Source organism: Rhinatrema bivittatum, chromosome 3, assembly GCF_901001135.1.
Source record: "Rhinatrema bivittatum chromosome 3, aRhiBiv1.1, whole genome shotgun sequence".
NCBI lineage: Eukaryota > Metazoa > Chordata > Amphibia > Gymnophiona > Rhinatrematidae > Rhinatrema > Rhinatrema bivittatum.
This window is the reverse complement of record NC_042617.1, coordinates 268192945-268208679: the sequence shown is the minus strand read 5'-3', so window position 1 is coordinate 268208679 and position 15735 is coordinate 268192945. Positions and strand designations below refer to the sequence as shown.

Here is a 15735-nt window from a genome sequence, read left to right as displayed (position 1 = left end):
ACCCTCGTCCATCTTAAAGAGAGCGTTAAAGACCTGGGATTTTGGTTAGACATTGACCTAAACTACAAAAAACACATTGCTACAAAAATAAAAGAAGGCTTCTACAAACTTCAAATATTAAAACATCTAAAACCTCTGCTTCACCCCCACAATTTCAAAACCGTCCTACAAGCCCTCTTATTTTCCAGTCTGGATTACTGCAACTCCCTTTTGATTAGCCTTCCTAAATCTTCTTTGAGACCCCTACAGCTCCTTCAGAACGCTGCAGCCAGAGTACTAACAGGTAAAAGAAAAGCCGATCACATTACACCTGTTCTCAATCAATTACAGTGGCTCCCTATTGAAAAAAGAGTAGAATTCAAAGTTCTCTCTATTCTTCACAATGCAATATACAAAGACGATTACTCCACCTTTGATGACATCATTCACTTACATTGCTCTCAACGAACAACAAGAACGACTAGTAAAATCCAACTAGTGATTCCCTCACTCCCACAGGCCAAATTATCCTCCACCAGAAACAGAGCCCTTTCCATTATTGGCCCAAAACTTTGGAATTCATTACCTCATTTCCTCACCAATCAAGAAAACTTAAAATCCTTCAAAAAAGACCTAAAATCCTGGCTACTCAGCCAATCTTTTAAAGACTGCACTCAATGAACTCAATGAACTTATAGTATATTAACATAGCCTGCTATCTTTCAATATCTCCTTCAATCATTCTCCCTGTTTCATGATGCAGATGTCCTCTGTTTTTCAATGTTCCCAGATATCTCTGTTCACCTTCTCAGGGTTTCCACCCTGTGTTATCCTGTTATACTCATTCTCCTTGTTATGATTCATCATTACAATTCATCATTGTTAATTTTTGATATTTTTAAATTTCAAACATCGTTCAATGTAACACGTTGTTCTGTATGTAAACCGGAGTGAAGGCAACTCTGCTATACCTCGGTATATAAAAAATGCTAAATAAATAAATAAAATAAACAGATGTTTTTCTCTTTCTCTACAACTGCTCGTTACATTTTTGTAGTCTACTAATTTATTTTAATTTTCACGAGTATCCCCCACCAAAAAAAAATGTTACCTTCTTAAATTTTTGCAAATATTAAGTTGGGCTTAGCCTCTCTTTTCTTGCCATGCCAGGCTTCAAGTTTTGTCCCTTACAGACTGCCATAACCGCTGTGTAAGGTGTTTGGGTCTTTCTCATTGTATACCAAATTACACTGCCGGCATGCCTTGTCTCCATGAGCCAGAAATGGGGCCGGAGAGAGCAGGAATTAGGCCTGTGCCAGCTAAGAAAAGTAGGCCCCTATATAAGGTTCTGATGTGATACTTAATAAGAGAAATCATTTTCTAAATTTCCCAAATAATTTTTATTTATTTAAGAAGGATTTACTAGCTTTTTTGTTAGCAAATTCTTCAATTACAATTGAAATTTTATTTATACATGTTAAAAATAGATACCATATTTTTCACTCCATAAGATGCACTTTTTTTCCCCCCAAAAGTGTGTGTGGGGGGGGGGGGGGGAATGTCTGTGCGTCTTATGGAGCAAATATTAAAAAAAAAAAACTTAACTACAACCAATGCCAATGTTTTTTTTTGTCCCCATTCCCCATCCCAACCCTTTAAATTTAATTAACTACAACCCCCCACCCTCCTGACTCCCCCCCCCCCCAAAAAGACTTGCCAAAGGTCCCTGGTGGTCCAGCGGGGGTCCGGAGCGATCTCCTGCACTCGGGTCGTCGGCTGCCAGTATTCAAAATGGCCATATATCAATGGATGGCCGGCGCCATCTTGTGCTCCTACCATGTGACAGGGGCCGACCAATGGCACCGGTAGCCCCTGTGACATAGTAAGGGCAAAGGCTATCGGCGCCATTTTGAATATTGGCAACCGACGGCCCGAGTGCAGGAGATCGCTCCAGACCCCCGCTGGACCACCAGGAACTTTTGACAAGTCTTGTGGGGGGGGGGGGGGTCTAGGAGGGTGGGGGATTGTAGTTAATTAAATTTAAAGGGTTGGGATGGGGAATAGGGACAAAAAACATTTTATGCCCTCCCCTAATTTGCTCCATAAGACGCACAGACGCCCGGGAACAGAGCCAGTTTAGCACACCATTTTTTTTTTTTTTTTTAAATTTTCCCGTACTGAATCCTAGGTACGTCTTATGGAGCGAAAAATACGGTAAATTTAGCTTTTTAAAAAAATTTGCCCAACAAAAGTAGGCCCCTTGAACATTGTAGGCCTTAGCAAAATGGCCATGCTGGCACCCCCCTCTCCTGGAGTGGCCAGAAGATATATTCCAGTCAGTTAAAAGGTCAACTTTTTCACTGGCAATCATTCTTAAGAAATTCTAAACACATGTGCTTTCAATCAGGTTTGGGAAGTTCATCTAAAGGGCCTCTGTTCCCAGGGAGCCTGATCGTGGGAAGAAATTGCTTCATATAAATCATCTATCTATCTATATATATATATATATATATATATATATATATATATATATATTTATATAGATAATAGTCTTGGTGGTGTGTGTGTCAGCACATGGTGGGGTACACATACACACATGTATATGCTCCCCCACCAACCAAAGACCACTGGATTAGAACATTTTTTAAAAAAGTAAAACAAAAAATCTGGATCTGGGCCTCTCACTACCCCCACCCATCTAGCCTGCTTCTTCAAAAGCCTCCCAGGTCTGGCCATACCACCCACTGACTTTGCTTCATTGAAAGCACCAGGACCCCCCTCACGAGCCTTTCCCCACTCTGGGCCTTACCAAATTGTGGTTTGGCACAGCAGCTGAGAGTAGGAGTCATTATCCAGTGTTCCTGCCCCCCCCCCCCAGCTTTGCAAAATGGCCACCGGTTAGCCTGAGGGCCAGCATTAGGATGTTCTAAGGCAGAATCTGTTATACAACATCCATGCCGCTGGCCTTGAATTCACTGGCAGACATTTTGCAAAGCCAGAGAACTGGGGCAGGAGGAAGAGGGGACTGGTTCCTGTTCCAGGAATCCTTGCGATTGGCTAGGGCCTAGGGGGGGAGGGGGAGGACCTTGACTTATTTGGGTTTGCTTGATGGTGGGGGAGGGGGTATTATTTCTGACTTCTTTCAGGGCTTTTTTTGTGCTTTTGGAGAATGGAAGGGGGGATAGGAATTCCTTGGGGCCTTTTGTGAGGGGATTATGTGCTGGATCTAAGCTGGAAAGAGGTGGTCAAGAATGTGCTGGGGCTGGATTAGGAAGGAGGATGGGGAAATGTGTGGGGGGCCAGACTAGGCAGAGGAGAAGGGAATGTTGTGATTGGGCTGGGGGGGGGGGGGTCAGAGTGTGCAGAGGTTGGGCTGGGAGGGAGAAAAGGGAGTGTTGATATTGAGCTGGGGAGGGGGGTGCCATATGTGCTGGTGTCGCGCTTTGGAGGTGGTGTGCTGGTGTTCTGAGGTCAAGCTGGGCAAGGGGTAGCCCAGTGTTCTGGGGTTGAGCTGAGGAGGGGAGAGGTCAGAGTATGTTGGGGGTCAGTTTAGGGGGAGAGGGCAGGCTGGGAAGCAGAGCAGGATGTTCTGGGGTCGAGCTGGAGCAGGGGGTTAAGGTTTGCTGGAGAGAGGCTGGTGTCAGGCAGGGAGATAAGAGTATGCTGGCCTTAAGCTACAGAAATGCTAGGGCAGACAGGGTGTGCTGGAATGGGGCTTGAGAGTGGATGGTGTGATTGCTCTGGGCTGAGGATGGAGATCAGAATGTGCTGGGGATGGACTAAGTACAAGCTGAGAAGTTAAGGAAGTGGTATCAGGAAGGGTACAAGAGGGGTCTGAGGAAGAGGACAGTAAAGGGGGTTTTGAGGAATTTCAACCTGTCTAGAATTAAGAGCAATATTCAGTGCTCTAACAGTATTCATGGTGTGGGTAAAGAACAAAATGTTGTTAATCCAGACAGACAAGCAAGTAGCAATGTTCTACAGAGAGATACAGGTTCTTACAGATTGCCTGGAAGCTAAAAAGATTTGGTAATGGGTTGTATCTCATGGGAAATTTCTGATGGCTGTCTACTTTCCTGGAGACCAGATTCTGATTCGTGAATCTGAAACCTCCGATAAAAGATCTACCTGTTCTTTGGGATGTAAATGTAGTTTTTGCTCAGTGATGAAGCCTTTATTCAAACATTGGCAACCACACTACTTTATCCAAGTTTAAATATATTGAAATGTTTTATGCACTTATTAGCTATTCAATTTAAAAAGAAAAAAAATAAATGAAATTAACTTTCAGTTCTCCACTCTCTAAAATTGATTTTTGGTGCAATACTAGTCCATATTTGTATTTGTTATAAATACTGACAGACCAAAATGTGTAGAAATTGCTATAGACAAAATAGAGGTTAAATGTAATTTATTTATCATTTTACTCCACAAAGATGGGTGGCAGTGGAGACAGTGAGCCTGGCATATTGATTGGTGCACAAACCATCACGTCTGAATCAGTTTCTACCACTACGACAACACACATCACCAAGGTAATAAAACAGCTATTGGCTTTCCTATTGCAAACCTTGCTGGTCATTTCAAGAGAGCGTTCTGTTCTATTCTGAAATGGTCACATTTCCTTTCTTCCTTGAGCCACTGTGCAGGTGTGTTGGCACCGAGGCTGAGGCACTAACTCACAGTCAGCTCTGTGGAAATGGTCCGGTAATGCAAAATACTTTTCCTGTGATACCAGACCATTTCCGTATTATGCAAATGTGATTCACAGGGAAATTTTAATGCTGGCTTGTCTAAAATCACAGATTTCAATGCAAAAAAAAAAAAAAGACTATACTTCCCCGAGTCCAAATTAAGCTTAAATAAATGAAATACTGTGCACAGTATTTAACTATGCATAATTATGCAATTCATTACCTATTTTGCATAGAAAACACAACCAAATTTTGCAAATATTGAATTTTGTGTACTAAAATTGCTGATAGTCCATGTTCACAAATTTGGCCATGCCTTAGTACATCTGCCTTTAAAGGAATGGGGTAAAGACAATGCTGACGGGAGTTTCTAGCCATTAATTCCCTGTACATACCGGATCAGTCCAGACTCCTGGGTTTTGCCTCCGCACCAGCAGGTGGAGACAGAGCCAAACTTCTCAGGCTCTGCATATATACCAGGGTGCCACCCACAGCCTGTCAGTATATTTCTGTCTCCAGCAGGTGGCGGGTGCTTAACCCACAGTTTCTTCTGATTAGTTATTAGTTAGGAAAGGAAGGGATTTGGCTTCTGAGTGTATTCCTTCTTTCTGGGTAGTAAAGTTACAAAAAAAAAAAAAAAAAAGTTTTGTTTTTTTCTAAAGGTCTCCATGGATGGCTCTGAGCCTCCCAAGGGGTTGTCAGGTCCCGAGGGAACCATACCCCCCTGGTTGTCAGGTGGCTGAGGCTTAGGGTCGAGGACCCTATAGGTGGAAACCGGCCCAGCAGGGGTGATATCGGGGAGCCCGGCTCACTCACCCCCCCCCCCCCCCCCCCACCAGGCCGCTTCAGGACTCGCCGAGGAACAGCGTCATTTAAAAAAAAAAAAAAAAACGGTAAGCAGGGCTTTTGCGCTTACCCGCCAACGTTGTTTCTCCGCTCGGGGCCGGGAAAGTTTTTCACCGGTTCTCTGTTTTTTCTTTAGTTTGGGCTGCGGGAACAGCGCGAGCCGGCCGCTATGCCACGTAGTGTGTGGCCTGTGCGGCCTGCGGGTCGGCGTGCGCGCGGTTTTCCTGGGCCGGCCTCTGTTCGGCCTGTATCCCGGGCGGAGAGGGCCCTTCGGGAACCATGCGGGGGGCGTCTGAGAAGTGGGGAGCTTTTACTGCGGTGGTCGGCTCGTCAGGGCTTTCCCCCAGGTCAGTGCAGGCTGATGCGTCAAGGGCCGCCATTTTGGCGCCAGGGCCGGGAGCAATCCCAATCGCCTCGGGGGGGGGGAGGGGGGGCAAAAATTTGCCGCCGCCTTTCTCTCTCCCCAGCGATCCTCTCCACGTCCGACAGCGCCCACGGGACACTCGGGGAAGGGTGCAAGAGACGTCACTGGATCGGATTCGGACGTCTCCTGCTCCTCCTTTTCATCTGATTTTATTTTGGCCATGCACAGGGTTTTTAAGGCCCGTAGGGCACGCAAACGGTCCGCGGCATCAGCTGGTGGTTCAGAGGAGCCACATTCCAGGTCTCAGGAACGCCTTAGGCGGGGGGCCCCGTCCGAAGAGCCGCAGGCGAAGTGGCCCCTGAGGGCCATTCCACCGCAGGATGACCCAGATACCTCAGACGAGTCTTTGGATCAGGAGGGCTCGGAGGGCCCGTCCCCACCCCGAGGGGGGTAAAGAGTGACGTGAATCCATCACCTGGAGCCAAGTGTCGGGGTCAGACGTCTGAGGGCGACGACCCCAGGGTCATTCGGCTGTTCCGTAGGGATGAGCTGGCGCCTCTCCTCCCCGCCATATTGGAGGAGTTAGGGATTTCCACACCCCCAGTGGAGGCTAGAGGAGACTCCATGGGTCCAGTGTTGTTGGGTCTGAGTGGCCCCCCTACCACCTTCCCATTCCATTTTTTTGCTACGGATTTGCTATATCAGGAGTGGGACACTCCGGACTTGGGGTTAAAGGTTTCCACGGCGATGGACAAGCTTTACCCATTGCCGGAGGACGCCTTTGAGGTCCTGCGGGTCCCTAAGGTGGACGCCTCAGTGTCAGCGGTCACAAAGTGCACTACCATCCCAGTGACGGACACCACGGCCCTGAGGGATCTCCAGGATCAGAAGTTGGAGATGCATTTGAAGAAGATCTTTGAGGTTTCAGCCCTAGGGGCTCGGGCTGCAATCTGCAGTAATTTTGCGCTTCGCGCCGGCTTGCGATAGGCCCAACAGCTTCTGGCCAATGAGGGCCTGTCGGAGGAGGAAGCTCGACAGGCCGGACGCCTGGAAGCGGCCGTGGCCTACAGTGCGGACGCGCTGTATGATCTGCTACGAACCTCTGCTCGATCAATGGTCTCGGCGGTTTCTGCAAGGCGGCTTCTGTGGTTATGGAACTGGGCGGCGGACGGGGCGTCCAAGTCCAAGCTGGGTTCCTTGCCATTCAGGGCAAGCTGCTGTTCGGAAAAGAGTTGGATGATATGATTCAGTTACTGGGGGACAATAAAGGCTATAGTCTCCCGGAAGACAGTTCGCATTCCAGATCCTCCTTCTCCTCTAGGACTCGGTTTAGGGGAAATCGGAGAACCCGGTCCTCTCGGCCAGTTACTTCTTCATCATCTTCCTCTTCCTTTCACCCCGGAGGGGGATGGCAGCAGGCTCAGACTTTTCGAGGCCGGCGTTTTGGTAGGTGTGGTTCCTCCCAGGCCCCTTCAGGAGTTAATTCCCCACAATGATGTACGGACGGCGCATTCCTCGGTACCCAGGGTAGGAGGCAGATTGTCTCTCTTCCACGAGGAATGGGCCAAGATCACGTCGGATCAATGGGTACTGTTGGTGATAAAACACGGCTACGCCTTAGATTTTGCACGCCAGCCCCACCCACAATTCTTCCTGTCTCCTTGAGGGAACGTGGATAAGTGCCAAGCGGTCTGTCAGACCTTGGAAAGGTTGCTCGACTTGGGAGCCATCGTCCCGGTCCCGCCTCGGGAACAACGAAGAGGACATTACTCCATTTATTTCGTCGTGCCAAAGAAAGACTGTGCCTCCTGTCCCATACTGGACCTCAAGACCATCAACCGATGTCTGTGGGTTCCTCGCTTTCGCATGGAGACCCTTCGGGCTGTGATAGCGTCAGTGCGGCCCGGGGAATTTTTGGCATCTCTGGATCTCACGGAAGCGTACCTGCACATCGGGATCCGGAAGGATCACCAGAGGCATCTTCAGTTCAACATCTTGGGGAAGCACTATCAATTCCAGGCCTTACCTTTCGGGTTGGCCACAGCTCCTCGGGCATTTACCAAGATCATGGTGGTAGTAGCGGCACAGCTTCAGAGGGAAGGATTGCTGCTTTATCCATACTTGGACGATTGGTTGATCCGGGCAAAGTCCGAATATCTCTGTCGGTCGGCGGTTGCCCGAGTCATGCAGTTACTGCACTCCCTGGGTTGGGTGGTGAACAGCGCGAAGAGTTATCTTATCCCCTCTGTCTCTGGAATTTTTTGGGGCGCTGTTCAATTCTCGCCTAGGGATGGTCTTCCTTTCGGCGGAGCGTCGCCACAAACTGCAAGGACAAGTGTGGGAGTTAATCCTGAAACAACCACCGATGGTTTGGGATTATCTCCAATTGATAGGTTCCATGGCGTCTATGCTGTCCCTTGTTCCCTGGTCTTTCGCGCACATGCGACCTTTACAGTCCACGTTGCTCTCCCGTTGGAGTCCGGTTTCAGAACAATTTTATATCTTGTTACCTTTGACGGGGACAGCGTGGCTCTCTCCGTTCAACCTCTGCCGGGGTGTGACACTGGAGACTCCTCAATGGACGGTGGTCACGATGGGATGCAAGTCTCTAAGGCTGGGGAGCAGTGTGTTGTCGGAAGTCGGTTCAAGGCAGATGGTCGGCAGCCGAGTCGCGTTGGTCGATAAATCGGCTGGAGACCAGAGCAGTCCACCTGGCTTTACTAGCATTGTGGTCCCTGGTTCTGGGGAAGTCGGTCAGGATTCTCTCGGACAACGCGACAACGGTGGCCTACATCAACCGCCAAGGCAGAACCAGAAGTCAACCGGTGGCTCTCGAGGTTCGCCTTCTGTTTCAGTGGGCGGAGCGACACCTGACCGCTCTAGCGGCATCCCACATAGCGGGAGTCGACAACACACACGCAGACTTCCTAAGTCAGTGATGGCTAACCTATGACACGCGTGTCAGAGGTGACACGCCGAGCCGTTTTTGCTGACACGCGTAGAGTTTTGGGACTATCGAATTTTTTTTTTTTTTTTATCGGCTGTGCCGAGCCTTTTTTTTTTATCGGCTGCGCCAACCCTTTAAAATTAGTTTTTCAGTATCTCCCAAATGCCCCCGGGCGCAGTGACAGGCAGATAGGCAGGGCTGTGGTGAGGCTCACGTCACCACAGCCCAAAGAAAAAGATCGTGTTTGAACGCGCTGATGCTCCTCCTCCTTCCTGCCTGTGCAGCCCCGGAAGTAAACGTTGCCGGAGCCGCGTGGGCAGGAAGGAGGAGAAGCATCAGTGCGTGCAGAAGAGGAGCATCGCTTGCGCTTACGGGCCGCCGCGAATCCCAAGTCGAAGAGGCCCGAGAAGAGGCAGAGGCCCGGGAAGAAGGGCCGCTGCAGAGCCCATCCTGCGGCGACCCGCGAAGAGGAGGCTCAGAGGTGAGAGAGAGGCTGAGGGTCTGTAGAGGGTGTGTGCGCGCGTGTATGATATGAGTTGAGAGATTGTGTGTGAGGACCTGAATGTTTGCAGAGACTGCATGTGCTTGAGCAAGACAGCATGTGGGAGTGAGAGAGAGCCTGTGTGTGTGAGTCAGACAGCATGTGCCAGTGAGAGCCTGTGTGTATGAATGATTGTATGAGAGAGAGCATGTGCCAGTGAGAGCCTGTGTGCATGAATGATTGTATGAGAGAGCATGTGCCAGTGAGAGCCTGTGTGCATGAATGATTGTATGAGAGAAGCATGTGCCAGTGAGAGCCTGTGTGCATGAATGATTGTATGAGAGAGAGCATGTGCCAGTGAGAGCCTGTGTGCATGAATGATTGTATGAGAGAGAGCATGTGCCAGTGAGAGCCTGTGTGTGTGTGAGAGAGAGAAATGCATGTGAGAATGAGAACCTGACTGTGTGTTTGAGGGAAGAAGATGGAGAGAAAAGAAACAGAAAAAAAGACAATATAAAAGGAATTGGCAAAAAAAAAAAAAGAAAGGGAAGGTGGAAAAAAAAAGCCTGTGACCAACCAATTAGAAAACTAAGATCAGACAGCAAAGTAAAAAAAAAAAATTCTTTTTAGTGATTGGCACATGTAATCTTTGGGAATGTGCAAGAATAGCAACATCCCCAATAGTCATGTGGCAGCAGTGACAGTGGCAGCAGAGGAATGAGAGAGGCTCCGAGGTTGCGGGCAAAAGAGAGGGGGATCTGCCTTTAGTGTGTGCATGTGTATGAATGGGACTCTGCCTGGGGGTGTATGTGTGTGAATGCATGGGTGTCTGCCTGGGGGTCTGTGTGTGTGAGAATGAATTGGTGCCTGCCTGGAGGATGGAGCGGGAGTGGTGTGAAAATGAATGGGAGCCAGTGAGTGTGAGAGCATGAGTATGTATGAGAAAATCCAGTGGAGTAAGAGTTTTGTGGGAGGGGGGTGGGTGGAGGGGGAGAGAGTGTTTTAATTGAAGATTTAGCCGATGAAATTCAGCAACAATAATGTCACTAAGCAGGTAAGGTAAAGAATTATTTGTTTTTGCTTTATTAGTAAATACAGTACATATATTAAAATTATAACTTTGTTATTAATTAGAGCTACAAATATCACAATTATGGATTTTTCTAGAAGTGACACACCACCCGAGTTATGCTCGGTTTTTTTATGAATTTTGACACACTGAGCTCAAAAGGTTGGCCATCACTGTCCTAAGTCGTCATCATCTCGACCCCGGAGAGTGGGAACTGTCAGACAGAGCCTTCCAGCTCATCTGCGACAGATGGGGCACACCAGCCAATGGACCTGATGGTGACATTTCAGAATGCCAAGGCCCCAAGGTTTCTTGCCCGTCAAAGGGAAACGGGGGCAGAAGGGGTGTTCGCCTTGGCGTTACCATGGCCCACCTCGGTTCTTCTGTATATCTTTCCTCCTTGGCCCCTGTTCGGCAGGACCCTTTGACGCATAGAGGAACATCCATGAGAGGTCATTCTGGTGGCGCCCGAGTGGCCACAGCGTCCTTGGTTTGCGGATCTTCTCAACCTAGTTGTGGAGGGGGGCCACTGCGGTTTCTAAACATTCCGGATCTTCTCCACCAGGGTCCCGTGTGTTTCGATCAGGTAGATCACTTTTGTCTAGCGGCATGGCTTTTGAAAGGCGCCGTTTGAAGAGCAGGGGCTATCCTGACGCAGTGGTTTCTACTTTGTTGAGTTCGCGGAAGAAGTCTACTTCTTTGACGTATGTGCGTGTGTGGAAGGTCTTCGAGTCGTGGTGTTTGGAGCGTTCGATTCATGCTCCCAGAGCCTCAGTTTCAGACATTTTGGCCTTTCTGCAGGATGGTCTGGCTAAAGGGCTATCCTGTGGTTCTCTGAAGGTGCAGGTAGCGGCTCTTGGTTCCGGGGGTCTATTGAGGGTAGGCCCCTGGCAACGCATCCCGACGTGAACCGATTCTTGAAAGGGGCGATCCGTTTGTGTCCAACTTTAAAAGTGCCATGTCCTTCCTGGAATTTGAATGTGGTGCTCAAGGCTCTGTGTGCCTCCCCTTTCGAACCTCTAAAGCGGGCAACCCTTAAGGATCTCACTTTAAAGACAGTGTTCTTGGTGGCAATATCATCTGCCCGGCGAGTGTCCGAGGTTCAAGCGTTATCCTGTAGGGAGCCTTTCTTGCGGATTTCGGAAGCAGGGGTTAAGCTATGCACGGTGCCTTCGTTTCTTACGAAAGTAGTTTCTTCGTTCCACTTGAATCAGTCGGTGGAACTTCCATCTTTTGGGGGCGGATTCAGCGTCAAGGGAGTTGAAGAAGCTGGATGTCCGTAGATCTCTACTGCGGTACCTGGAGGTGACCAATGATTTTCGGTTATCAGACCACCTTTTTGTGCTTTGTCAGGGTTCCAAGAGGGGTAATATGGCCTCCAAGACCACCATTTCTCGCTGGTTGAAGGAGGCCATAGGTTCCTCCTATTTTACTCTGTGGGAGTTTCAAAGCTCATTCGACGCATTCCCAGGCGGCTTTTGGGCGGAGTGTATGCAGATTTCCCCACAGGAGATTTGCAGGGCTGCAACTTGGAAGTCATTGCACACTTTTGCGCGTCATTATCGCCTGGATGTTCAGGGCTTACGGGACGACAATTTCGGAGCAGGCGTTTTAAGAGCGGGCCTCTCCGGATCCCGTCCCACATAGTCTCAGCTCTGGTACATCCTAGGAGTCTGGACTGATCTGGTACGTACAGGGAAATGAAAATTAGGTCTTACCTCCGATAATTTTCGTTCCTGTAGTACCAAGGATCAGTCCAGAGTCCCACCCTCAATATTTTCTCTGATTGGAGAGTCCGCTGTGTTTGGTCATGGTGAACATATCTGTGTTTTTTTCCTTACAACAGAACAGTTACGTCCTGTTTGATTCTTTGGGACAGGGCCCTCGTTGGGGGTCAGTGAGCCTAGTTTCTCCAGTTAATCTCCCGGGGGTGTGTTAGTGTTCAGTTCAGGAATTTTTTTCTGCTTTGACATTTCGTTATATTGACAGGCTGTGGGTGACACCCTGGTATATATGCAGAGCCTGACAAGTTTGGCTCTGTCTCCACCTGCTGGTGCGGAGGCAAAACCCAGGAGTCTGGACTGATCCTTGGTACTACAGGAACGAAAATTATCGGAGGTAAGACCTAATTTTCATTAATGCAGCACCACAGTTTACTTAGAGCAGTGTTTCCCATCCTTTTCAAGCCCAAGGCACACCTATAATAACAAAAATATTGTGGGGCACACCTACTCTCCTTGGGACAGGCAATGTGCTCATGGCAAGGACTCATGTGATCAAAATAAGAGCTAGAAAAACACTTGAAACCCCACCTGTGTGTCTGCCAAATTTTAAAAAAGCAGTGGGAGAGAGGGGATGGAGTCACACATGAACCCATCGCAGTGGACTGGTTCCCTCTACATTCAAGTGCAGGGAAAAGAAGTCGGTATGGTGGGGACAGCCGGCTCAGTTATCTTGGCTGCTACATGCAGCTGGCAGTGGTCAGTATACTTAGTGGGCAGTGACCACTCACTCAGCCTGGAGATAAGACAGAGCTTGGAAGGACTCAGAGGAGGCCCAGGAGGAGAAAAATGAGGAGGATGCTGTGTGCCCTGTGTATGCCACACAAAGCGTAGCCTGGCAATCCATGCTCTGCATGCTGCATATTGATTACCACCCTTCAGGGCTCATACTGTAACTAGAAAAAAGAGGCAGGCATGATTACACATGGTGCTGAGAGCAGAGCGCAACTGCTGGTCTGGATCTGAGCATCAGGCAGTGTTGACGTTTCCATGGCGCACCTGGCTGGGAAACACTAACTTAAGAGACACAATTGTGTTTACACTAACAATATGAAGTGCTTGGAAACTTTATTTTTTTTATTATAGGAAATATATTGAAGCCAGAAATAGAAAAGGAACATATAAATGTTTTTGTTCGTATTGGCTACCATTTGACTTGTGAAAACCTATTTACAAATTGCTAATGCTTTAAAACTAGCTAATATAATCAGTAAAAAAAAAAAAAAAAAGCCCCATATTTTAAAAAAAATTACCTTATGGTGTTTCCAGCAGAAATATTAAATATATTTTCAGTTACTGGATTTCACATCTTTCTTCATGCAGTGTTCCAGCTAATAATAGCGCAATATTTAAATTTCATAATAAGTATTCTCAGGAACATTAAATAGTTTTTGAATTAAATATAAGTACTAACAAATTGGCTGAAAGTATTGAATGAGTTTATCTTCAAGTTAGAAAAAAAACTGAAAGGTGCAGCTGCAAAGGTTTAAGTGTTCAACAGGCTTGGACATTGTTTAAAAATATAATCCTAGAGGCGCAGTCCATATGTATTCCACACATTAAGAAAGGTGGAAAGAAGGCAAAACGATTACAGTCATGGTTAAAAGGTGAGGTGAAAGAAGCTATTTTAGCCAAAAGAACATCCTTCAAAAATTGGAAGAAGGATCCATCTGAAGAAAATAGGATAAAACATAAGCACTGTCAAGTTAAGTGTAAAACATTAATAAGACAGGCAAAGAGAGAATTTGAAATGAAGGTGGCCATAGAGGCAAAAACTCATAATAAAAACTTTTTTAAATATATCCGAAGCAAGAAACCTGTGAGGGAATCGGTTGGACCATTAGATGACAGAGGGGTTAAAGGGGCTCTTAGGGGAAGAGAAGGCCATTGCAGAAAGACAAAATGAATTCTTTGCTTCCGTGTTTACTAATGAGGATGTTGGGGAGATACCAGTTCCAGAGATGGTTTTCAGGGGCGACGAGTCAGATGAACTGAATGAAATCACTGTGAACCTGGATGATGTAGTAGGCCAGATTGACAAACTAAAGAGTAGCAAATCACCTGGACCGGATGGTATGCATCCTAGAGTACTGAAGAAACTAAAAAATGAAATTTCTGATCTATTAGTTAAAATTTGTAACCTATCATTAAAATCATCCATTGTACCTGAAGACTGGAGGGTGGCCAATGTAATCCCAATATTTAAAAAAGGCTCCAGGGGCGATCCGGGTAACTATAGACCAGTGAGCCTGACTTCAGTGCCGGGAAAAATAGTGGAAACTATTCTCAAGATCAAAATCGTAGAGCATATAGAAAGACATGGTTTAATGGAACACAGTCAATATGGATTTACCCAAGGGAAGTCTTGCTTAACAAATCTGCTTCATTTTTTTGAAGGGGTTAATAAACATGTGGATAAAGGTGAACTGGTAGATGTAGTGTATTTGGATTTTCAGAAGGCGTTTGACAAAATCCCTCATGAGAGGCTTCTATGAAAACTAAAAAGTCATGGGATAGGAGGCAATGTCCTTTCGTGGATTACAAACTGGTTAAAAGACAGGAAACAGAGAGTAGGATTAAATGGTCAATTTTTTCAGTGGAAAAGGGGAAACAGTGGAGTGCCTCAGGGATCTGTATTTGGACCGGTGCTTTTCAATATATATATAAATGATCTGGAAAGGAACACGACGAGTGAGGTTATCAAATTTGTGGATGATACAAAATTATTCAGAGTAGTTAAATCACAAGCGGACTGTGATACATTACAGGAGGACCTTGCAAGACTGGAAGATTGGGCATCCAAATGGCAGATAAAATTTAATGTGGACAAGTGCAAGGTGTTGCATATAGGGAAAAATAACCCTTGCTGTAGTTACACGATGTTAGATTCCATATTAGGAGCTTCCACCCAGGAAAAAGATCTAGGCATCATAGTTGATAATACTTTAGAATCGTCAGCTCAGTGTGCTGCAGCAGTCAAAAAAGCAAACAGAATGATAGGAATTATTAGGAAGGAAATGGTTAATAAAACGGAAAATGTCATAATGCCTCTATATTGCTTCATGGTGGGACCGCGCCTTGAGTACTGTGTACAATTCTGGTCACCGCATCTCAAAAAAGATATAGTTGCGATGAAGAAGGAACAGAGAAGGGCAACCAAAATGATAAAGGGGATGGAACAGCTCCCCTCTGAGGAAAGGCTGAAGAGGTTTTGAACGAGTACATGTGACTCGGTTATTTACACTTTTGAAAAATAGGAGGACTAGGGGGGCATTCCATGAAGTTAGCAAGTAGCACATTTAAGACTAATCGGAGAAAATTCTTTTTCACTCAACGCACAATAAAGCTCTGGAATTTGTTGCCAGAGGATGTGGTTAGTGCAGTTAGTGTAACTGGGTTCAAAAAAGGTTTGGATAAGTTCTTGGAGGAGAAGTCCATTAACGGCTATTAATCAAGTTTACTTAGGGAATAGCCACTGCTATTAATTGCATCAGTAGCATGGGATCTTTTTAGTGTTTGGATAATTGCCAGGTTCTTGTGGCCTGGTTTGGCCTCTGTTGGAAACAGGAATCTG

At 46.9% G+C, this 15735-nt stretch overlaps 1 protein-coding gene across 13 annotated transcripts in view; it reads left to right on the top strand.

The window, feature by feature from the left end:
* The window catches only part of EPB41L2 (erythrocyte membrane protein band 4.1 like 2), a 647115-nt gene that overhangs the window by 573575 nt on the left and 57805 nt on the right, over positions 1-15735 (top strand). For all 13 annotated transcript variants that reach the window (XM_029594566.1, XM_029594576.1, XM_029594575.1 and 10 more), the window contains one exon: positions 4416-4514. In XM_029594566.1, coding sequence (XP_029450426.1) covers positions 4416-4514 — 99 coding nt within the window. The remainder of the gene's footprint in view (positions 1-4415; positions 4515-15735) is intronic.